The sequence below is a fragment of the Symphodus melops genome (assembly GCF_947650265.1).
Source record: "Symphodus melops genome assembly, chromosome: 13".
NCBI lineage: Eukaryota > Metazoa > Chordata > Actinopteri > Labriformes > Labridae > Symphodus > Symphodus melops.
The window spans coordinates 15,494,634-15,519,836 of record NC_136703.1 but is presented as its reverse complement, the minus strand read 5'-3'; the positions used below and the strand labels follow the sequence as shown (position 1 = coordinate 15,519,836).

Below are 25,203 nucleotides of genomic sequence, written 5' to 3'. Positions count from 1 at the left end.
ACAAATGGACAATATTAAAAGAAGACGCACACAAATTCAGGTATGTTTTTACCTGTTTATTCACTATCACACTAAGTGCTCCCATTTCAAGATACATCTCATTGCCTTGTTCTTATACTGCAATGTCATTTGGAGTTAAAGTAGAAAGAAGACAGTTAATGATGGAGAAGGTGTGTGTGCCAAAACCACTGTTCACCCCCCAAAATATAATAGAAATTAACGATACACATGAAATGCAAAGAGAATAAAGAGAAGTGATGTAATGTGCAAGAGCCCCTCCAAAGCCACAGAGTGCTGGATGAAGTGGGTGTAAGGGCAACAGTTCCAGCATGAGATACTCAGATTATTTTCCAGTCTGCAGAAGTTGTTGATTCAGTCTTGGTTGTATCTTTTGAGTGCCTCTATGCCTTTCCAATCTGGGGTGTCAGGTAGAGTTAAGGGCAGTGATATGGCCTGGGGGAGCACAATGGATTCTCAATGAATGTGACACATTTCAGGGATTCTTCTCGACTGACTTTTTTTTTTTTTTTTTTTTTAAATGAGGAGCATCTTTGAAATAAAATTTTAAAAAAAACCAAACGAACAAAAAAACAGTGATGTGGGATCAGGTCTAGGAGACGGGGGACAAAAAGGAAGGAAGGGAACAAGTAGAGTGGAAGAGAGAGAAAAGGTCCCTCTGTTGTGCTGAATGCTAGTTAGAGAGTGAGGACATTTCAGAGAGAATGTCAAGAGAACACTAAGGCTTAGAATTAAACTCAGCTGAGAGGTTCTGCTACTGAGAAACATCAGGAGGTCCAGTATACATGCTCCCTTCTTCCAGTGACACCCCTGATCCCACAGCGATGCACCAGCTGGATCCATAACACACGTACAGGTTTTCTTAAATCAGCTTACAGGGTCTATATACACTCAGGCACAGGTTTACACAAACCACACGCCTTTAAAAAAAAACTGATTGATCCAGTAGAGTTGACCTGGAGCAACTCACCCCACCCCAACTCTTCACTCAGAACACCCCACCCCCCTTTCTCCACCCCCGCAACCCCCACCCTACAGTCGGTTGGGTTCAACATGGGACTCAGCGGATGGTGTATCTGACATAGGGCACTTCCACGTCTTCATCTGACAGGTCATTACAGCAGAGCTCGAACACCAGCGCTTTTACGTGCTTGCCGAGCTTCTTTTTGGACACCTTGGTCACAATCTCCGTCATCCTGCAGGAGACACGGACAACAGTTACATCAATAAGGGAGACGCTCGTCGCATGCAACTCGAGCTGAAAGAGGTGATTTAGTGTAATGTGAATGTGTACTTACGGCAGGTCCAGTCTCTCTTTGAGTTTGGCAGCAGGCATGAAAAATGAATAGAGCATGGACACTCCCTGAGAAAGCATGGTGATTTCCAACTTATGCTCATTCTGGCAAAAGGACAGAAGGGGTAAAATGGTTAATTGTACAGCAAACTCGAGGGGTGACATTTTGCACAGAGAAAGTCGACCCGTCGAGGACAACATACTTTAAAGTAGTCCAGGAACTGTCGGAGTGTCATTTCCTCCCCATTGGACTGCAACCCCGTGACCTCAAAGCGATCCCACAATGACCAATCAATCTCATAGTACTGCAGAGACAAAGAGCAAAGACTGAGGAAGACACAACAAACGGCACACTCTTATTTACTGTTCTTGGCAACAACGCAAAAAAAGGCATGAAGACACTGATTTTTCTCCTCAGCACACACTGACACAATCAGCGTGAGAAAGTGAGCTGAACTCATGTACACCCAGGCAGATGAACGCCATCTGGCTGGTGCATCAGTATTAGCATGGCTGGATCATCATCGGAGTGGAAAAACCTCTTTGGGGGTAGCCCTTAAGAGGCATTAGACCATACAATATGTAAAAGGGTGCACTTTTTTGTGACCTATATCAAGCTGTGATTCGTGTGCAGGGACCAACCTTGTGTCTGGGAGCAGCGATGGGCTCGGAGAAGGCGAAGAAAGGCAGGGCCAAGTTCATGAAGCCGTTCTTGAACGACTCCAGCTTCTTGTGTCCTTGAACAATTTTGATGAGCTCCAGGCAGACGAGGCCAACCACAGCTGCCGTGGTGGTGGCAATGGCAGGAATGATCTTGCCAGCTATGAGTTTGCTCTTAATTGGAATAAGAGAAAAAAAACCAGTTAGTCGCATGACAAGACGGTATCAGTAAAACAAAAAAAATGAAATAGAACATTCTGTTTTTACTGATTTCCTTTAGAAGCCATTAGTCAGTGTAAAACATTTGCCCACACCTTGTGTCTGTCTGTGGGGGGAATGTCGTAGTTCTCTGCCCTCAGGTTGGACGCTGCTACGATGAAGTCCATGTGGAAGTTGGTGTCGTCATCCTTGAAACACAAGGTTAACAGGACTTCCATTATTGCAGCTTCAGGATGCATTGAAGACTAACATCATCATTTAGGCTTTATAAGAAAACTTCTGATGCGAGGGGGGGGGGGGGGGGGGGGGAGAAGAGAGAGAGTGTGTACCTTCTCAAAGTCAATGGCATTGAGTTTGAACTGGGAAGATTCAGAAGAAGGCAGCTGGACCTTCAGCTCATCCAGTCTCGAGTCATCTATATGGACAAATCAGTGAAACACCCGAGTCAGTATAATGAGGATCAGCCAAACAAAAAAAATAAAAAATAAAATAAAAATCTCATGACAAATACTTTCTCATGTACATTCATATACTGTCATCTTACCAACAGAGGAATTGCTGTTCTGCAGGTCCTGGTCTGAAACATGGATTTTTACTCCTGAACGAGGGGTAAATACAGGCACCTTGACCTCCTGCAGGATCTTGACTAGAGCTCCACGGTCAGTGCTGCCCTGTACGCCGTACGTCTGGGCATACAGGTTCGCTGCTGCCATGACATAATCCATGTGCAGCTCCTACAAAAGAGCAGCCTTCGTCATTATCTTAAGAACAAAATGAAAAAACTGACTGGACCTAAGTATGAATGAGAAATGGAATGCACCCAAACTTACGTTGCTAGTGCTGAATTCTAGGGGGTGAGGACACCTTTTTGGGCCAGACCAGAAGGGGGCGCCAGAGCTGGTAAGCTGAAGGACAAAACATTGAAAGGCTATGTGTTAGGACCACAGTGATTCAAAACCCTATGAAAAAGAAGAGCGTTCAGTTCACAGAGACGACACAGACATGTCAATGATGAATAAAATAACAGATGAGGAGAGAAGTTAACATCTTGCAGGAACACCACGTCTCTCCTTTACCTAAATTGTTTGCTGAATAGAAGCAGTTTCACAAGAGTCGTGTCTGCAATGTCCCGTAGTAACAGTCATTTGTTTGTTACAAACCAACAATTGCGAGACATAGGCTTTTAACTAAACGCTTCTAATCCTCATGTGACTATGCCCAGCAGTCGATTACATGCTGCTGGGGTTGAATAGCTGTGAGATACCGTTTGTGCAAACCAAACTGGATACACTGAACCTGCTATCTGAACACAAGTCATTGGTTCATACAATAGTTAGAGATACAAGGCAGCAAGCGACTGCAGTGTTCCTCAGTATTTACCTGATCTGGGGGGAAGTTGTGCAGCAGCTGGCTGATGTTGTTGCTGTACTGGACCTGCCAGTGGTTGCGTGCCCACGCCACACAGTCCGCCCAGCTGTGGGGACAGTCTGTGACGAGACACTTGTAAACAGCCTCCAGCACCTCCACAGGCTGCGCTCCAGGAAGCTTCAGAGTACGCTCCATGAACTTTGGATCTCTGCAGGGACAATGAGCAAGAAACCCAAGAAGCTGATTTTAAACTTCAGAGGAGCAGTCACTTTTTGTTCGTCCGTTGTTCTACCAGCAGTTTGAGGAATAAAAAAAATAAATTAAATAGGATTTGGATTTATTCCCTATAAAGATCGATATTTAAAGTACCTTCTTATTAAACCTTAACAAAAGGGGTCCACGCTGCACTATTCACAGATTGGTACAGCTATTACATCTGCATGTTCATGTGTTCATGAGATCAACAAAATGTTCCAACAATCTCTAAAAACAGTACCATGAGCCGCAGCTTCTAAATAATCCATTGTCTATATGAACGTTGTTTGGACCTAAAAAAATAAAAAATAACTTTGCATGAATCTCGTAGAAAAATAAAAAAGATTGAGAAAGACATCACAAACAGTGATTACTTTTCTGTTTTTCTCCTCAGCACACACTGAAACCATCAGCGTGAGAAGGTGAGTTCAACTCACTTACACCCAGGCAGATAGACACTATCTCCACAGTGTATCGGTATTAGCATGGCTGGATCATCATCGGAGAGCAGAGGGGCGTTTGATGATAACAAGCGCATAAGAGAAAAATGCTCTCTTTAAACCTCTAAATGATTGAATTAAGCAGCTCGTGTTGTAAGTGTTGTAAGTGCTGTGAAGTCGACTTACGTGAGGTACTGTATGGCGTTCTCTGGGGGTTGTTTGAATAGTCCCTCAAACTCATCACGGGCCCACTGAAAAGAAGATTCATTCATGAAACTGCTAATTTACATTTTCGACAGTAAATGTGAAAAACTATTTCGGCAATTTTGTTACACCATGCATGGGAAGAAAAAAAAAACCCTCCCTGAAGTTTAAATGTTTTTAGAGGCAGTACAGTTTCTCGCCGATGATCCTAAAGTTTCCTTTGATCAAAGACTTTTTGCAGAAATCTTTACATCCACTACGACTGTATTGGTGTCCGGCCCTCCGCCCTGTGCTGTTCTAAAATGCAGCCGTGTGTATGTGTGTGACCTCTACTGACCTGCAGTGTGTGTTCAATGGCATTGGGGAAGTTCTTGAGGGTGCAGATGGGGATGGACTTCTCAGGCGGATCTTGGCTGGAGCTGTATGACTCTGTGAGGAAGGGGATCACAACCTGGACATTGCCTTTGGTGCCAAGAGTACCAGACTCCAGTAACGGTTTGCGGTAGTACACGCACCTCCGATCCATGTACATACCTTGAATGGTGGAGAGGAGAAACATTTCTTAGAACATTCAAATGCACGATCTTCACACCTTAATTTGGACATCAACCTCTTTCTTTGAGAGGGAGAAACATTTGAATGCGTTCAAAGTGCAGTGTCTCTTACGTGCGTCGACATTATCTAGTGCATTCGCCACTCCGTCAAGGCTTTCAAAGAAGTCGTCGTCGTAGACCCTCTCTGTGTCGGGACCCACTCTGTTCTGGTGACCGGTGATCCTGATGGAAGGGTTCATCTGTTTCACTGCGGCAGCAGCTGTGTCACTCTTCATTTTCTGTGATCACAGAAACAAAATTAATCAAACACTGAAGGAAAAGAAAGTTGCACTTTTAATAGTTATTTTGTTGTAAACAAAGTCAGCTGCGTCCTCTGAAATGCTGACATGTGCCGTCGTTGGGGCCTTATGAAATGCCTCATTCACTTGTGCTCAAACGGTGCGTACGAACATTTGAAGCACAAATCTGAGATCAATGTTTTTACCTGAATTTATTCAACTCTGAACTAAATGTAGAACCTCCTCAGACCATGCATCCGCAGAAATGATTGACCAGCTTCCTTGTAAAATGTTAACATACACTCTTTTTACTAAATGTATGAAATTGAAAACATAAAATATATACACACCTTTTATTTTTGAAAAGACGAGCATTAAAAACAGGAATTAACTAATCCATTGACTAAATGTAAGTACCGGTAATCATGAAATGTTTGCCTTTTCATCCTTTGATCTAAAATCTAATCGTCGACCACTCCCACTGCCATGAAATATCACATCTGTTATTAAAACCAGCTGATTGATTGGAGCCTATTTAAGAGCATGAGGGGAACATATACACAATTGGGATTTATGTCTCAAAAAGTGTTAAGATCCAGCCTTGCTGCAGCCTTTAGAAGAAAGTGCATCAGATTGTAGAAACATGACAGAAGAGATGAGTGATCAGCTGACTCCCACTGCCTATGCAATACAACTGCAACCATGTCATTCACTGTAACGGCATCTAAGCCCCCAAACACACATCTCCCACGCGTCTCCACCTCTCTGCTCTCGTCCTGATACACCAATCAGATGTTCGTATATGGAGTCATAGGGGTGTGGTAGTATGCCGAGTGCAGGTTGTGGGCACACGCCCGACGATTTACAATGATTCAGATTCACTAACACACTCTGGTGTGCACATGTCCGACAGTGACTTTGCATATGCACTTATTTTAAGAGGTGATTAAGAACATTTCTACGCACATATTACTGAATGAGGCCCACTGTGAGGTACACAGTCTTTTGATTTGACCAGTGTTGATCGGTCTGTGAACTTGATCTGACATATTTTTCTCTTATTGACAGAACAGTTCTTGATTTAGTGTAGTGACATACTTCACAGTTAAAAAGCTTAATCGCAATATACTGAATCACAATTCTCATATGCATATCGCAAAATAGTTAAAATCGTAATAGAATCAGTTTCTCAAGTATCCTGATATCGTATCTTGGGGTGATTCCCACCACTATGGGATACACAGGCCAGGCTGGCAGTGCCACTTTTCTCCCTCATTAGGACATAGAGAGAAACGATGGTTCAGGAATTGAACCTTGTGGAGTGCTCATTTGCTTCAAAGGCAACAAGTGACCAGTGAAGGTGGGTCAGCTCAGAGCTCAACTACCATACTGTAGCTGGTAGTAGGAGTGCAAACTCCACAAAGTGAAAGCAGATGGAACTTGAAAAAAACACAACTTCACATGCGCACAGAAAACTGGACGGGTTCAATTTATATTCCCAAAGTTACAAAACCAACCCTGGCTATAGAACACACATGCTTAAAAACTGGGATGGCCGTTGACTGATCTGTCCCCTTTATACAAGTTTGTATTCCATGACCCAATATTGAACTCAACAAAGTTAGCAAACAGGGATTAAAGCTTATTAACGCATAATAAGCCAGATGTGGTTAATTCTCCCACAATTTCTTGTGAAACATCATATCACTGTTTAATCAACTGAAGCAACCGTTTTATGAAACCTTGATATAGTTCAAATATCTATGAATGAGCCGGTGCTGCATCATCCATCTGACACGTCACAATATCATCAGCTATCTGCAGTGGGGAGATTGAGAGTACTCCAGAAGAGTTGCAGTGATTACATAATCCATACACAGCGCTTCTTGGCAGTACCATGTTTAGCGAATAAAGTGCCAACTTGCGTGCCACTTCATAATCTCCAAACGGACAAAGCTGAGCAAACAAGACACTGACCGTCACGTCTGAGGGTCTGAAGAGGAACTGTCTGTTGAGGTTGGACTTCTCTATGGTGTCCATGTCCGTCACTATAACCTCTCCCTCACCGGCTGCCAGTCCAATCATGGCAAAGTTTTTCAACAGCTCACAGCCAATAGCACCAGCTCCAACCTGGAATTTCATACAAACTTCTGTTAGCATGAAACACAAACAAAATAAAAAACACTCAAGTGGATGAGCATTATTCTTTTCTGATAGAGCAGCACAAGACAGGCAATACTAGCCACAGTTTGACTGTCAACACAAAACTGATTTGTTTGCACTTGAGACTCAGATCTTCCAACATTAACTTTTTCTTTTTTTAGCTTAATGTCATAAGTAAATCCCTAAAATATGTTGAAGAGAAGGACTCAACAATTTTGAAATCTTGATTATAGTTTGAGAAATAATCCAGATTTTGCATTACTTTAACATTACTAAAATAGAAAATCACATGAACACTTTAGAAATGTAAACGTGTTATTTATCGCTGCTTTTTACAAACTAATAAAGCCATCATCATTTAGCACAAAAGTCAATTGAAAGCATCGTTTCTAATATCTAGTTGGCCTTTTCCATTCAAACAGTTGCTGATTTTTGAGCATATACGGATATGTAGAAAATATTACAAGAAAACATCCTTTCTTTCTCCATTAACTAACACCACAGGAGGAAATGGGAAAATGGCCATTGGCCCACTCACCAGGAAGTAGCGCTGTTTGCCAAGCATATCCTGCAGCTTGGTGCCAAACACAGCAATTTGCCCATCGTATCGGCTGTTCCTCTGGGAGAACAGGTAAGAGACAGTGGGGAAGGTTTAACACATACGGTCACCATAAAGTGTATTAGACATCAGCAGCAGTGTGCGAGTAATGCTGCAGCCTTACAGGGGCGCACTCTTCCTCCGTTAACATGACGTCGTCCTCCTCAGCCAGGCACTCCAGGGCGTCAAAGTATAGCCACTGCATGATGGGCATAAACTTTCCTGTGCACGCCTACGAGGACAAAGAGCATTCAAACAGGTTAAGAATCATTTCTGACAGGTTACAGCAGTACATGTCCGGGCATGTCTCATCAAAGACCGGTAATCCATGACCAGGTCACACAGTGTTCCCAAAGGAGTCTCATTTAAAAAAAAAACAAAAAACAGAATATACTGTCATAGTGACCTACCTTCATCACTTCCTGTGCAGCCAGACCCCCAATGAAGGCGGTGACGGGGGCGAGATCACCAGCAGCAACATAGGACAACTTTTTGATGAGACCTTCATCCAGCTGCTCCACTTTGGCTGAACCGGTCTGGGCCGAGTTCACCTCTTTGGCCAATGCCAAGAGCTCATCACCATCAGCCTGGAATACATGCGGCTCGGTATGTTACAACATGGAACAAAAGCTGCGTGATTGCTTTCATGCTGTGCTCCATTTAGTCACAGGTTATTGTACAGTCGTTATATCTGTAAGCAATGAGGCTGAATTACATGATTTAGCTTGGAAGGGGAAAAATTGTTATTGCTAAGAAATGAAAAAATGGGTAACTAAGAAGGTCAATAGTCTATTCCTTAATACACTGATAGCCATAGTGATCATAGTGCATCTATAACCAGTCATTAATAGTGATTCTGTTTATTTTAAACCATAACCATAAGCTTATCAATTTCCATTGTGGGTGTGTTTTACCTGGCTCCAAGGTGTAGGAAGGTGGTTGTGTTTCTTCTGGTAGGCGTGGATAGCTTGGAAGCCCACATGAAGCTGCCCTGGACGATCAAACTTGGCAAAGTCTGTCATGAGGAACTCGGGTTCAGCCATGGAAGAGGAGATGGATTTCTGCACAAAATGAGTACAAGACGTTTAGGATGGACTCTTAAAGCATGGAGAGCAACACCAGACAACATTGCCGCATCGGTACTGTCGTCGACCTCACTGTCTGTGCATCATTGGCAGATTTTTTTTACGACGCGGTGAGGGGACAAAATGGTGTCAACTTACAAAAGCAACCTTCTTGGGCATCTTGACCTGGGAGACTATTCCTCCTCTTACGTAGTCTGTGAAGCCGGCTGTGTCGCAGATGCTAAAGGTGTAGGGACCTGGATAAAGAAAAGATCACGGCCATTTTTAATATTCCTAAAACACACTGAGAAAATCTCGTCTTATTCCTGAATAAAAAGCAGGCTTACCCAGAACCTTAATTTCCACTGGCTGGCAGCCATTTAGCTCCGTCATACCCTGAACCTCTGTGAAGGTGACAAAGTCTCCACTCTCGAAGCCATGACGAACTTCATCGAGACACGTCACAACCCCTGGATTGTCCTGCAGAGAGCAAGTGTGTCAGTGTTGTTATTTTAATATAAAGACCGTCTTAATGCATTTTCTTATCCTTGGGAAAAAATTAATAAAATTCAAGGCTGCAAGACTGACCTTTGTGATCATGGAAATCATGGCACTCAATGGCTGCTCACCGTTGGTGTCAAACACAATCATCTCTTCACCAAAGTCACAGAAGAGTTGACTACACGATAAGACATGAAAATGACATTAGACATCAGTGGTAAGATAACATTTTTGCAGTGCAGTCAATCCCATATATTAAAAAGGAGTGATGAGAATCTTACCCAAACAGACCACGTGTGTCTGCCACGATCAGCTTGATCCCCTTGCTGTGGCAGAACTCTCCCAACTGCTGCTGCTCATCCAGAGATGAATTAGTCAGCACCACCACCTAGGTTGCAAGAGGGACAAATTCAAAACACACTTCAAATTTGTGTTTGCCACTTGCTGAATGGCTAGCATACGAGCCTCTATTCATTTATACCTGGAACTTGGTCAGGAAGTCCTCATTGAGCACTCCGGTGTAGGCGGTCACGGGAACGTAGTTGTTGAGTTCAGCCAAACGAAGCTGACTCACCTCTGCTCGGTTCTTTCCCAGGTCTTCCTCCCTGAGGTAAAACTATACAAAAACAAAAACACAAGATTTATGGGCTAATATCATACTGAGTAAGTGTAAGCAACACGCAGAGGAAAAACAGCGGATAGGCACCAAGCAGAGAGAAGACTACATAGGAAAAAAATCCACAAAATCAGTTCAAAACTCAAAATAATGTCATCTAGCTTGAAGGGCCCTCAGGTTAGTTTTGTTCTGCATCCACACAGAAATACCAAGACGTAAAAACTTGACCCCCTCTTCATGTTAAAAAATGTAGACACTAATCGCTGCAATTGAGCCTTACAGTTTCAACATATTTCTAGTCGTCTGCTGACGTAGAGCTGGGCGATTAATTGGATTTCAAATAAGATTTTGAATTCCCACGTTAACGAAAACAAGATGACTGTGATAAAGGATTACTGTGATGTGTTGCATTCCTTTTACCCATAGGTGTGTGGTGACTGGAGTGCAGCATCTTTTACAACACTACTAGTGCTCGGCCTCGGTCGCACTCACTTTAGCAGTATTGTCCCATATGGTGCTTAAGCACGAGAGAGGGAGTCAAATACTGTGACGTCGTGATTTGTATCAAATGACGCAAGTAGAATCTAGGGTCTCCCATTTGGTCTGCTTTGATTGTACGTGCAAAACCAGCAAGACCTTGTGACTCATTGGCCACAGGGCTCCCCTCCTGCTCATGTCAAGTGTTTTCAAGGATAGGCTGGCTTGGCTCGGTGTCGCTTCACACAGCACATATTAGCATCTGCATTGCAGCGGGTCTACCTGCTGGAGATGTGTTTACACAGATGTCTTCAGCCCAACATGATTAAAAGGAGCGAACTCTAGGTCAAAGGACCAGCTGCAAATATTGGCTGTTATGGAACACCATAAGACTTGATAACAATATTATATCATTACATTAAAACTGCCGGATAAAATGAAGTAGTAAGAAAACAAAAAACAATGAGAGACTGGTGGATTTAAAAATCTAGCATTTTTTTTGGCAAGTGGCAAGAAGGGGAAACATGTTTATTTCCAAAACTGGTAAGATCTCAAAAAAATAAAAATGTTAGCAAATGTTTTGCCATTTATTGCTTATTTTAACAAGTATTTGGAATGTTAAAAAGTTAAGTTTTTCAGTCTAATAAAGGCACGTTTTGCAGATAGTCAAATATTTAATTACCTTGAACTCTGACATTCACGATTGACTTGTCATCATTTCAGTAACGCATAACAATAATAAGTTCTTTAATGTGCCATCATCCAACATGAGCTGTCAAATTGAGTTCCAAATTACACTGGCTAGCTCACAAATCTGCTGCGTAATCTGCTTCCAAACGGGAAACATTTATCTTCATTTAGAAGAAGGTCACAAAAGAGAGACAGTGGTGTTCTCTATATTTAGCAAACAGTGAACAAAACCAGGCTTTTCATAGGCCACTTCTTACAAGGAGATAAATGTCGTGTCCAATAAGTGAAACAACTATACACCAGGGATTCAACTCAGCTTGAAGGACATTGGGGCAAATGCTCGCGAGGAAATTTCGACACGAGGGCACGAGATTAAACTCAGACTGGTTGATCACAGTCTCAGCTTTTCAGAAATTATTTGATCATCATATAAAAAGCAGGGGTCTCTATTGACCTTCCTGATTTAAAACATTGTGCTTTAAATAGACATCAGAAAGCCGGGTCTCAGGCTGATAATACAAAACAATCTCTCCACTGTAATGAGGTCCTAAAACAGACTTTAGCTCAACTATGATTATGACCCAGGGAGAGGCCACCCACTGATAAATCTGGGTCACCCCATGGCTAGCATGGGTGGGGGTGGCGGTAGTATTCTTATTGGATGCAATAACATAATAAAAGTGATTCATCACAGACAAAGGAATAAGGTTCAATCACTGAGGAATATGGGGCAAATTTATCTCCAATAAAAAGTACAATGAGCACATGCTCCAATACCTTTATGACTTAATACTTCAGAAAATAATTTTCACTTTTCTGTAACAAAGATATTTGTGCTTCCACACACCTGAGAGGAAAGATCTCTCCATTCTGCAACTCCTTGGTCATGAACAGTGACACCTCGAACTCCTCCCAGGACAACATTCTTGGCGATCTCCACTCCAAGACCTCTCATACCAGAGATGAGTACATTGGAGTTTTGCATACGCTTCATAGCGTCATGGCCCAACACATAACTACAGAAGAGAAAAAATATATATATAAAAAATTAGAACAATGCATCCTTTATTCACCTGCTAAAAAAATGACAAAAATTATTGATAAATTTACAAACTTACAGTTGTCTGGAGTACAGGCCTTCATCGATCTCAGCATCATTGCCATTCTTAGCCATGCCCTAGAGAGTAATAAAAAGGGTTAAAATAAGTTTTTAGTATCAACTTTTACCAAAAGGTGCATGTTTTTGCTTACGTTGGCAGGTGTGTGGGACAGATCAGTTCTGACAGAGTTTGAGGAGGAGCAGTGGGATCCTGTCTTCGTCTCTGTTCCTGACAAGCGACGCTTCTTGGACAGCGGCGAGCTGGACATCTGTGCATCAACATACACTGTTAAAGACTCATTTAGACAAAATGATCCATGTCAGCACATAACATTTACCTTCTCATCATTGACAAACAGATCGTACAACGGGTATTTAAATGTTAGAGCTTCAAACACTGAATAATAAAAAGCAGATGGGTGTCTACAAGCTTATGTTACATTAAGGTTTTTAAAAGTCAATGATTCAACATCAGGCTCAAAGCTTTGAACGTATATTTCCATGCCATGACTCCATCATGAGTATCCAAGGTAAGTGCTCCACAATCCAGCTCATGTTGAGAGGATTTCTAGTCCAGGGAGCAGCTGGGCTGGCTGCATGCCAAACACAAATCTGCTGGAAAACGAACCGAGTCTAGGAAGAGACATGAATAGCAGCATTATGGCTTCTTTTCATGCTCAGAGACAGCTCTGGCTTGTTTATGGACAGCTATTGTTCATTATATGGCATTTTTGGACGGTCAACCTCGCTTCAACAAAAAGAGCTGAATCATTAAAAACTTCACTGCGGTAAAGTGACACCTCACGGTGGCTCGCAGGTGTGGATGGACACATCGTCTAATGCCAATATACTGGCGCTAACCTCGTTACAGAGGTACAACGGGGCGTTGATAAGAAGAACAAGGAACAACATAAAAACAGAGTGCACTTTGGATTACAGTTTAATCTGGACGAGCTCAGTTAGTCGGGAAGTGAAACAGGCCCACCGCACAGCAAGCACGAGCATAGCTTCCGCATCTAATGCAGCTAAATGTCCTCCGCATTTAAAACAGCTGTAACCCTCAGTACAGCTCTACGTCTGACATGGTCTAAACAGACTCCTGAGATAATGTGTACATTGTACTGTGACATGAGGGGTCGTCGAAAATGAAGGCATCCAGCATGATACAGCAAAGCAGCGAGCGGCTCGGGTTAAAACGGCTCCTGTTGTTCATTTATAAAACCTAACACCAAGCTGCTAAACCAATTGCAAACGTTCAAGAAAGGTGGATCAATTATCGGCCAGAGACACGGAGAGGAAACAGATTGAGAAGGTAGCGTGACACTAATCAGCTAAGTGATTTGGCGAGTGGACACAGACGGAACATTAATAACTTAAAAGGCAAGAAAACAGCAGTCTGTCAGTCTGTTGGCGGTTCGGCCTAGGCCTGTCTTACACCCAGTGCGGAACACAACTTTACAAGCTAACAGCTTCTAGCTATCACACAACCTGCTCCCAAACCAAAGCAACCAGTTTTACTCCTGACAGCTCGCTACATTTGCGCCTCTGATTTCACCTTACATTTATCCAACGCCGAACAACAACCAACATCCAACTTTGTCGCTTGATATAAGCATTTTTAGGAATGAAAGACTAGCCATTGGACTCGTGCTTCATCGATATCTCTTTTCTTACCAATAATCCTTCTCGGTCCCTTCCCGATGCGAACCCGCTCCTCTCCCGCAGTGTCTAAATGTCGATATTAACGATGGCAATAACGTCGACGATTTGTACTAATAAAAGAAAACGCGTTGCGGGATTAGGAAGGTCTATGCTATATTGTCGAGTCACTATGTCGTTGTACTGAGAGTCTCTTCTATGTAATTGCGTTGCTGGCTTTGAGACTGCAGACGGGAACAAAACCAAAATGGCAGATGGGGGGAAGGGGCGGAGGATCTGTGACGCATGGGCTAAAATATTCAACAAGAAAGGTTGGCTGTGAGCGTGCTTTCCAGACAGGCGCGCAGCTGATTGGCTGCCGCAAAAGCAAAAGCGCATTTGTCCCGCCCCTGCTACCAGAAGACGCATGCCATGTATATTAGTGTACAGTGAACTGCAGAGTCTCCGGTAGTCAATGGAAGATACATGTTGAGGTTCTAGTAAACAAAGACCATGCCCATCTCAACCAAGAAAGGCGTTTTAAAATAGTGATCATTGAGTGATCTCCTCGTGGTAAAGACACATGTACTGTTGCAGAAGGAAATGCCACAGCAGCATCTTTGTTTAGTGAAAGGTTAGCGAGTCTCGCTGTGAAAGACTGCACATACACAACACAGGGCATGCAATTATTATTTTAGGTAATACTTTACCCTAGAATAGCCGACTGATACTTATCCTAACAGAATCGTGGCCGTAACATTGTATTCTTTCTACGACTCCAGACAAAGCAATGTTATGATCATGCTGCAGTGATAATTTGGACATCGGAGCGACTTCTTGCTGGCGACCGTGATGCTGTGAGCCTGGGCCCTTAGTTACATTAAGGTTAGGGGTGAGCATTCCTTGAAGAGGAGTAGTAATGGGGGAGGGGGTGCCTGGCAAATGACAAAGGCCCAGGAAAAGAGTGGGCCGCATATTCTCGGGTACACATGTCGAGGGGACCCCCTACATTCTCATCTTCAAGCTGCGAAATGTTAAAAAAAACATCCCACAATCTGCTCTAAGCCAAAAAAAACAACCAAAAAAACATACGGCAATTATTCAAGTTACATTTACATGCTGCACTAAGTTGGCAATTGAAGAGGAGATACCATCCAATATCGCGTTACTGTGGTAACATCGATTGTCGCGCTACCGTACCGTTAACCTATATTTCCAGTAAGTTCTTTCTAACGCTGCGTGATGTAACTAAGTGTCTGACTCTTAAAAAACATCCTTATTACGTTGGACGCCAACTAGCTCTCAGGCTACCGTTGACGTTATTTATGAAAACACACATTAACAGTTTCCTCGTGCATACTGAACGTGCAAATTCAACGTTCAACAGCCAACAGTTAAGTGACAGCGGTTGGGTAGCAACGACTGATTGAGAGGGACAGTTGAAATGACAAAATACAGCCGAGAACTAACATTAACGACTTTCAATAACGCAGAGCGAACGACTGCGTAGTTGTTAGCCTGAGTGCAGCTAGCGTTCAGTGCTATCTAGCCACCCAACGACTTTTTCCCCTACTTGTGCCGCTATGTTAGCTAACTAGCTAACGTTAGCCAACTAGCTTGGGCTAACGTTACCAAGAAGGGAGCTTTTCACAAGCGTGCAGAACTTACCACATCCGATAATACTCGGCCTGTTCTGTAGTATTAAAATCGGCTTGTATTTAAGCAAGAAAACCTAGCAATCAACGTGACTGTTGTACACTGCCGCTGATAGGCAACTGAAAGTGTGTCAGGGTGGCGGGCTCTGTGAGAGTTTTTTCGCTGGACGGCTGCCTGCCCGGTGGTTCCCGAACCGTTTCCCCTCACTCTATTTCAAAGCAAAGCAAAGCAGCAACATGTGCACGTTACAGACACATCCATCACTCCGCTCCACAGGGTCCTCAGGAAAACTCAATGGGACTCATTTATTCCGATCACGTGCTATTTTCATTTGCCATGAGCCACGTCGACACTGAAAAGACAATACATCAAAAAAAGTCTACACTTTAATGACGTTTGTTCGTCTTTTCAGTATTTAGAGCCATGCGTGTTTTTTTCAACCCCCGCGCCTCCGCGTGAATAGACTGATCTTGATTTAACGCAGGGTTTGCTGGGACTTGTAGGCATGTTGTGATAATGACAAAAATGTTCTGTAGGAAAACAATGGTCATGTCAATTCTGCATTAGCACTTAACTCGTAAGTTAACATGGGCAGCTATGTTCCTGAAATAAAATATATTGTAATTTGATACCGCTTTCAAAACATATTAATAATAAAATAACACAACTTTTGTTTGTCTCTAACTTTTATTGAAATTCTTGCCAACAGAGCACAGATGACACAGGGACAGAAAAAAATGATGTATTGACTTGTTCAGGATAACAGCACAGAACCTGGTATTACATATGCTAGATCCAAATGCATAATGAATTTAATAAAGACTTGTTTACATGTTAAAAGGAGCAGATATAGACAGTACATTGGTACCAAATTAAATAAGTGGGAGGAAAATATAAAGAAAACGTATTGGGCAAAACATTTAGGTCACCTCGAAATAACACAAGAAAATGTGTGAGTGCATTTGCTATGAAAAGCCTTTATACATTATCTTCCATCTAAAGACGTTCCTTAGCTCTCCAGCAGATTGTAAAGCATCTCACAAGACTTTTAATGTTCAAGTTTGAATACATTAAGACAACATCTCTCATTCTCTATGGAGCCAATAGACAGGCGCAATCTGTTAATTTTTTCATATTTTTCTGTACAACTATGTGACATCAAAGTCACAATTTTGCAGCCTTGCTTTACAGGATGCGTAGCTACATAAATAAAAATGAACAGAAAATAATAAAATGGGAAGAGCTGAATAAAAAAAAAGTACATGTCAGTTTAAATGGGAGGAAGTTAACAACATGGGAGAAAATAGAAAGACTAAGGAACCCAGTTGTTGGATGTATTTACAGTTTGAAACAAATAACGCAAATCATAACACTTCCTCAGCTGTTAACTCTCACCATTAACTGAGAGCTTTACCACCCTGTTCTCACTTGTATAATTTATATTTAGCAGGATGTGTGGAGGATGTGTGGTGAGCATTCATGCACACAATCTGGATTTCAGATGCAAACAAAACTTTTTGCTCTGCAGCTGTTGTGGACAGAAATACAATACACAACCCCCCATAAGATTTCTCTTTAATATGATTCACCAAACTAAACAACACTCCATGATTACATTTCTCCTTGTGAGCCAGTGAATGATAAGTCTGGGTAAGACACAGTCTCCAAACCCTCAAGTTGAAACTATTAATCAAAGTTCAATATTGCCTCATCACTTACATCTACTTCATAGCCCCCTGCCCATCCCTGCTCTCGGGGACTGGCAGGAGCGAGCAGCATCACTCTGTCCATCCCCGTCGCCCTGCTCTCGCACAGCCTGGGGTGAAGATTGTGTGGGGGGAGAGGGTGGAGGGTAGGAAGGGGGAGGGATAGTAAGGCGAGGGAGAGAAGGCAGAGCAGGCCTGGGAGAGGTTGGAAGTGGCGGAGGAGTAGATAAGGTTGTGGTCATGGGGTGCTGTGAAGAGTGAGCGCGGGAGCTGGCAGGTGAGGCGTGTGTACTCCGGGCACGCGGTGTTTCAATGGGGCAGTCACTGATTTGCTCCAGCAGAGAGGGCATGTCTCCCTCAATCTTTTCCAGAACTGCAGCCATTTGCTTTTCTATCTGCTCGATGACACTGTCCATTTGCCAGTCGCTTGTAGTGCTGCTCCCTCCTGCTGTATGCTGTAGCCCAGTTCCATACATCCCTAACCCTGCTCCGCTTGTATACAGGGAGCTGTATGGACTTCCGTAGCCCCCTGCCATCCCCATCCCTACAGACCCAGCCTCTGGGTTGTATGGTGTAGAATGGCGGCCCAAACTAGCGGAGCTGCCTACTGTATAACAAGCCTGTCCTGTAGGAGGACTTGCCCTTGCTATGCTAAACTCAGCACTGTACCTGTCGGCTCTCCTGGCATCCCTGTCCCTTCTACTCATGGGACTAGCATCACTCCTTAGCCTAACTCCTCGCTCTACATCTGCCCCAGCTGCAGGTCCTACTGCTGGAGTAACAGTTGCCACCACTGACCTCTCTGCCACTGCCTCAGGTACTTGTGTCTGACACCAGCTTCCATCGATGTCATCCCTATGCATCCCTGGCCTCTTCTCTGGCGATGCTGAAGCAGCAGCAGAGCTGGTAAGCGGAGGACTTTGGAGTGTTGCAGCCATCTTACGTTTGCCGCTGGGATCAGGGGAGGCAGATGTGTGTTTTTTGTCTGAAGAACTCTCAGACAGCTTTGAGGGGTCCTGTGTTTTCATAGGGGATGGTTTGGATTCCGGCGCAACTTTATTTTGACTCAAATTGGCTGCAATTTTTCTGGCTCCATCACCTGCTGCTTTCTTTGCACCAATTTTACCTTGCTCCTCTTGAGGGAGTTTAGTAGCTGCATTTGATTGTTGACAGAGAGGTTGCTGAGTGTCTGTGGGGGAAGTTCCTACACATGGACCTATGCTTGCTTCAACCTCGTCCGGTTTTTCTGCAACTTTACTCCTTCCTTCTTCCTGGTACAAACCTGAAGGAGTACTCTCGACAGTAACCTCTAAAGACACACTACTTGATGTCACCCCTCCGTCACTCGTCCCTTTGTCTCCCTCATCACTTGTTCCCTGGGACACACCCCCTTCACCATCTCCGGCCTCTTCACCGCCCTGAACCTCAGCTGAACTGTCAATCAGAGCCTCTGAATTCTTTAGGCGCTGCATGAAGGTTGTGACACGGATTGCTTTCTGCAAAACAAACAGAGAAAAGAAAAAGGAGGATAGCAGAGTACAGTGAAATAGATGTGTAGTATATTGTATTTCCTGTTTAAAAGAAAACAAACAGCACCCACACAGACTTGTATCCCTAAAAGAAAAAAAACCCAATTGATTCTATTGTTGGTTTAAGCAAAGCATAAAAGATAAGCTTCAGATACAAGCATCTGACAAAAAGCCTGTTAAGGCGTCAGCATACTAAGCGCTGAGATGTGATCGTTTCAACGTGGACAGTGCCAGGTGTTTACTTCCAGGAGGCTTTGAAATATTGTACCCTGGTTTAAATCAATTTCAAGCCTCATGCTCCTCAAAACACTCTTTATTGACCAGAAAACAAGGAGTACAGATAAGTGTAAATATCCTTTTTGTTCAGTGTTACACAGATCTGACTCCCTTCTATCAACAGAAACTAAAGATGTAAGGGGAAACAATGTGAGCTTGGAAATTGTTTGCAAACCACAGGGTTGTTCTCTGGAAGTGAAACAGCATTTGGACACAGAAATGTCACAGAATACAATATGGCTTAACTGGTCAGCTTCTGTTTAACTTGAAGAATGACTTGAATGTAACACTTAGATACAATATGGGGCAATGAGCCAGGATTCACGTAAGAGGAATGGCAAAGGCTTTAGAGTTGAAATCACGTTAGTTAAAGAGTCTGCAGTGGCCTATATCTTGCATATCCTTTCTATGTCTCTCTCTCCTTATCTACACAAATACAAAGAAAAGCCATAGGAAAACCCTCCACCCTGTTCGTGATGATGAACTTTTTTTTGACCAATGTGGATTCATAGACGTAGTGCAGATGAGGATAAGAAAGGAGCAGATAGGGCCACTTTGAACATCTGGGTCTAATCCAGTGAAGAAAAGTGGGGCAAAGTGGATGGATCTCGTCTGGGACAGGCAGAGTGACAGTGGGCAGGAGCAGAGCTAATGGGAAGAGTTTCACCCGGACAACCATGATCAATACATCTCAAGGCTGATGGAACTTCAACCGGAAGTATTCCTGATTAGTTGATTGTTAGCCTCTTTTAAATTGAAGAGGATGTACAGCCTTTAGAGATGTTAGGTTATTGATTCATGCCTGATGGTAAGTGAGGCTCTGCCCATGCTCTAGCCTTCCACTCTCACTCAAAATGAACTACAGTACCTTCAACTCCTGGGAACCACATGAGGAAAGAGAGAACAGGGTTATAACTGTTACCACTTCTTCCTTCTTGGCCTTTTTCATTCACCAACCCCAGATCATTTGCAAATGTAAAACATACCTTTGCAGAGATATTAATTAGCCAGAAGCACATTATGTGCAATGATCATTACAAACGACCCTTCCTTATTCAGTTGATCCCGACTTTCCTCTGTTGCTAACCTTAGTATTTTCATTTACAGTCACAGTTGACAGTGAACTCTTACCCGCCATTTGGCCTTTGCAAAGTTCTTTTCAAACTGGGCACAAACGCCATCCTTAAGGTTTTTCTCCGATGCCCCATTTCCAGCAATCCTGGCAACAGAAGGTGCACAAGTAAGAATAAACTCAGTGGTTGTTTGCAAAAATGTCTGACTTTGTATGATTATGTGCACACAATTACCATTCATGCCAGAGTGCATCCTGTGCAGTGATTCTCAGCATCTGGTCCACCTCCATGAGTCGACAGACAAGCTCCTTAGCTAAGAGAGGAACAGTCAAGACACACTGTATCACTGTGGACTATAGAAATTGGATCTTTTTTATTTATTTGAGATGTATTCATGCATGATGCCAAGGTTGTGGAGTATCAGTTTCTGCAGTTAGTATTCAAAATTGTCCAGTCTTGTCTGCAGGAACAAAAATCGGTTCTAAACAAAGCTCATGTTGTTTTGTCATTTAAGTCAATTACGAACTAATGTCCCATTGATTTTAACTTCCCATAACATTAAAATGAAGCTTGTCAAAAGCTACAAGTACTTTGGTTTTCTTATTGACTGGGAGCTGTCCTTCAAAGAACATTTGGCCAAATTGGCCTCGAAACCAAATTGGCCTTTGTTGGATTATGGAGATGTGCTGTATTAGGGTGCCTCGGCCAAATGTTTACAGTCAACATTTGGACACTGTGTACCACTCTGCCTTAAGATTTGTTGTAGACAAACAACATTCTAGTTATCGTTGCTTTTGTTTCATAATGTTTATTAAATGTGTGTTGCTGCCCTCTTGGCCAAGTCATTCTTGTGAGAGAGATCTTGATCTCAATCTGTTAAAATACTGAATAAAATAAAGGGTTAAATGAATTATAAGAACAAGCAATATATCATCACGTCCTCTCTCCTTTTTAAATTCCAGCTATAGATGCAGAACTTCCATAAAATTATTTTATGGATATCAACACCCCACCCGTGTGAATTATCACCTGATGTTGTCTTCTTATTAAAAAAAATCCTATATTGTATGATTAGTTTTGTTGTATAATAATACAGTGTAACGCTGAGAAGATGCATCATTATGAAAGTTATCTAAACAGTGATGAATGCTGAATCATTTGAGATTCTATGTGATTACAAATAAAGTTCTTATGGATCAACAAATCTGCTGATGGGATAGCATGTGTACTTAACGTTTTTCTTACTGCCAATGCTCCCAATACTTTATTTATGCCATTGGAATTCTATCTGTTTTTTAGAGCCATCCTGTGGTGGAGCTGTGTACCTGCAGGTGAAATGTCATCCCAGTATGGAGTATCGAACTCAAAGTCACCGGCAACAATGCGACAGAAAATGATGCGATTGTGTAGATCTGTGTTCTCCTCCTCTGTCTCATCATAAAAAGGAGGGTTACCTGATAAACTGCACAAAACACATAAAAACACATAAAAGATTTAAAAAAAATGAAAACAAAATCAGGATCAGAATTAGGGACTAACTGCCAAGTGGTTTGCACAAACAAGAAATCTTTCTTGGTGTTTTGTTGCATAACAATAAACACAAAAATGGGAAGTGAGTAAACAGCAGTGCCTAACTGTCAAGAAACTTAAATACATTTTTCACACCTCAAATAATTCTTAGTTATCGCAGTAAATCAAACAAAGCAATGATTCAGCTGAACTTTAAAAGCAGCTCCGTTTTTTTGCCCTGTGTGTTAATAAAGAGCATTGATCATAAGGGATGCGGACTTACAGTATGAACATAATAACACCCACAGCCCAGCAGTCCACAGGGCGACCATATCGGTGACGAGCCACTACTTCAGGAGCTAAGAGACAGAACAGAAAAAATAGAGTGAGAAGAAGAAGAAGAGATAAGGATGGCTTCGTTTTTCATTTACAAACCATCACACCACATTCATATTTCTTCTCTTCACTGACAAGAGCTTCCTTTTTTTTTTACACCCTCTCCGTTTCTCATTCCTCTCCTGTCAGGGCCTCAAGTTCCCTTCCCTTATTTATTTGTCTAATTACTCAGCTCAGCATTATGAATAACTGTCCTGACCTCTCACTAGAGAACCAGGGCAAAGTACTGTTCTGCTCTCCAAGCTGCCCTCACATGAACCTCAGTGCGAGAGGGGAGCGAGACAGCACACAGGAGATCAGCGGATATGAAAAGAGAGGAATGGGAAGAGGAGTTGGAGGAGGAGGGGAGCGTTAGGCGTTTTCAATTCTGTGTATGTGTTTCCCACGACTTCATGACTGTTTTTTCATTATAATAGTCATCGCCCAACAAATTATAATCTCCAAAAGAAAAGGGAGGTAAAGAACTCCAAAACTAAAGTCTGCTCGCTGGGTTCTATTCACAGCAGATATTAAGGCTAACGAAAGGACAAGGAATTGGATAACAGCGGGAAAAAAATTGCAAAATACAAGGTATATATAAAATAGAGGCAAACAAATAGAAAGCATCTTACCCAGGTATTCTGGTGTCCCACAAGGTTCTGTAATTGGCCCGTTCTCAAACCTGGACAGGTAAAAATCTCGCAGCACTACTTTGTTGTGGTTGTTTTCTGTGTAGTACATTAGGTTTTCCAGCTAAACAAAGGGAGAGACAGCATATGTGTTGTTGTTTGAATACCTGCAGCCCCATGGTAATCTATTCCTGTTCAGACCCCAATTCAGAGCTAAATATATATTTGACTTGATAAGCAGACATTGTTTGGCTTAACTGATCTGAGTGGTGGTGAAAAAAATCTAAGTGTCTTTTCTTCCAATCTCATAATTTGCCAGCAAGGGCCTTTATATTTATGTATAATATGAAGGCCCTTGTATAATATTACTGTGGAAAATACAAGTGATTCTTTGTGATGATGCTAGATAGATGTACACAGATGTTTTATGTGATACTATTTATGATAACATTACACTTTTTCATTGGAGACAGTGTGGGGAATTTCAGCTAATTATTTTTTTTTAAATATTTTGATTTTATTAACTTTATTGTATTTCAAGTCTGCGTGTTTTGCGTGATACCTTACTGAAGACCAAATTGTCCTTGATCAACAATTTGACCTGAGATAAAAGTTTAATACTGTAATATATCTTCACAATAACTATATGCAATCTCTCGAACATAAATGGCATTGTTGAGTTAACTGCTGATCTGTTTCAAAAACATTGTTTTCATTCTGTTTCATGGGCTCATAGAGTGTTAGTCCAGAACATACGGACTAAAGGAAATTTCCAACTTCTACCATTAGAGGGGGTATGAAGCCCAAGAGAGGCTGTAATGATGTTCTAATGGGTTGATAATGAAGGATAAGGATATAAGTCAGTCTGCATATGCATGCATCACGAGAGATTGCATTAAGCCATTAGCACAGTGTTTACTCCCCTGCTAAAATGTTTATCAGATGTCTTGTCATTAACTGAGATGCTAATGTATGTATTTCTTTTATCTCTCCATAGAGATTCTGCAGACTATGTACTGGAACTGATCTTCTCAGGGGTGATGGTGATGAAATCAACTCACTCTAAAAATCATTTTGTTCTCTTCTTCCTGTCCCCTTAGACATACAGTAAGTCACAAGTCTTTGTATATTGTTTGATCTCAATGGCACTCACGATGCTCATAAACTTGCCATAACGTAAGGAGAGGGAAGCTTTATTGAAGTGTGTACCTTCAAGTTCCTGTGAACTATGTTAAGGGAGTGTAGGTACGCAACAGCCTCCAGGACTTGTCTGATGACATTGGAGGCGTCTCTCTCTGTGTAATTCCCCTGGTCCAGAATCCAGTCGAATACATCTCCCCCTGTAGCTCTGCATAAAGTTCCACACACACACACACACACACACACACACACACACACACACACACACACACACACACACACACCACAAAAGATGTGCAAACATCAGTGCACGTATTCCCAAGTACGCCAATAAAAATGAATGCAGGTTGCAGAAACTGTTAACCACATGTTGCAACACAATCATTTCCAGTAACACAGTTATCAAAAGCCCTCTGCTCTACTTATTTTGTCTAATAGCAATCCAATCTGCTTCTAGAAGCCTAAAGCTAGCTCTCCTGAGCAATTAAAAGTTAGACTATTGGTCATTACTCTCAAAGACTTGGTTAACGTCTGAGTATGAACCTAAACGATGGGTGTGATAAACACGTATCGCCCGCAGCAGGAGAACTATTGCCTGGGCAGACTTGTGAGCTATGAACAGACAGCAACACATAAACAGACTGACGCACACCGCAACCAATCTGTGTGAATATCAGCAACAGAAGGGAAATATTTCGTCCACTCAGTTTCAGTCGGCTTTATTGCTTTCAAATGAGGTTTCAAATGTTGAAAAAGGCATTCAGATTGGTTTCACTTCTCTGTATCGATCCTGAGCTCTTTGTAGAGACCCTATTATGGCAAAGCAGTGCTTCAGGAGCACTGACTAATGTTGAGTCTTACAATGAACAAATATCTCATAAAGTCAAACACCTTCCCTTGTTGCTGAGGGGAGCAACAGAGCACACAGTAATAAGAGGATAAGCTAAACTCTTATCCGCGAGCTGATGGATTTGTGTGTGGTATGATGTATGACGGTACATGTGTTATTAAAACACACAAGTACACTATTTGAATACTTACAAGTTAGATAAATAATGAAACAGTAAAAGAAACACTCACAGTTCCTGGATGATGAAGTATTCTTTCCTCGTCTCGAATGTGTCAATCAGTTGAAGGATGTTTGGATGGTTGACTCTGGAATGAAAAGGGAAAA

At 42.3% G+C, this 25,203-nt stretch overlaps 2 protein-coding genes across 5 annotated transcripts in view; both read right to left on the bottom strand.

The window, feature by feature from the left end:
- Nucleotides 1-41: 41 nt before the first annotated feature.
- Nucleotides 42-16,026, bottom strand: uba1 (ubiquitin-like modifier activating enzyme 1). 2 transcript variants are annotated; one of them, XM_079359361.1, is made up of 26 exons: nt 15,805-16,026; nt 12,651-12,767; nt 12,518-12,576; nt 12,247-12,415; nt 10,098-10,232; nt 9,898-10,004; nt 9,704-9,794; nt 9,463-9,595; nt 9,275-9,372; nt 8,966-9,112; nt 8,462-8,638; nt 8,176-8,283; nt 7,992-8,072; nt 7,268-7,420; nt 5,125-5,290; nt 4,796-4,992; nt 4,441-4,505; nt 3,572-3,767; nt 3,022-3,096; nt 2,736-2,925; nt 2,521-2,606; nt 2,287-2,379; nt 1,955-2,146; nt 1,516-1,617; nt 1,317-1,417; nt 42-1,214 (listed from the first exon to the last, which is right to left on the bottom strand). In XM_079359361.1, exons 2-26 carry the CDS (start codon nt 12,765-12,767, stop codon nt 1,079-1,081), a joined length of 3,174 nt encoding a protein of 1,057 aa, XP_079215487.1. In that variant the 5' UTR covers nt 15,805-16,026; the 3' UTR covers nt 42-1,078. The 2 variants fall into 2 exon arrangements, with proteins under 2 accessions (XP_079215487.1, XP_079215488.1); XM_079359362.1 differs by lacking the exon at nt 15,805-16,026 and adding an exon at nt 14,173-14,415.
- A 435-nt stretch (nt 16,027-16,461) lies between these two features.
- camkvl (CaM kinase-like vesicle-associated, like) overlaps nt 16,462-25,203 on the bottom strand; it is a 52,529-nt gene continuing 43,787 nt past the window's right edge. For all 3 annotated transcript variants that reach the window (XM_079358881.1, XM_079358882.1, XM_079358883.1), the window contains 8 exons: nt 25,110-25,184; nt 24,099-24,237; nt 22,893-23,013; nt 22,169-22,244; nt 21,702-21,838; nt 20,611-20,689; nt 20,435-20,522; nt 16,462-18,994 (listed from right to left, as the gene is read on the bottom strand). In XM_079358881.1, coding sequence (XP_079215007.1) covers nt 17,519-18,994; nt 20,435-20,522; nt 20,611-20,689; nt 21,702-21,838; nt 22,169-22,244; nt 22,893-23,013; nt 24,099-24,237; nt 25,110-25,184 — 2,191 coding nt within the window. In that variant the 3' untranslated portion in view covers nt 16,462-17,518. The remainder of the gene's footprint in view (nt 18,995-20,434; nt 20,523-20,610; nt 20,690-21,701; nt 21,839-22,168; nt 22,245-22,892; nt 23,014-24,098; nt 24,238-25,109; nt 25,185-25,203) is intronic.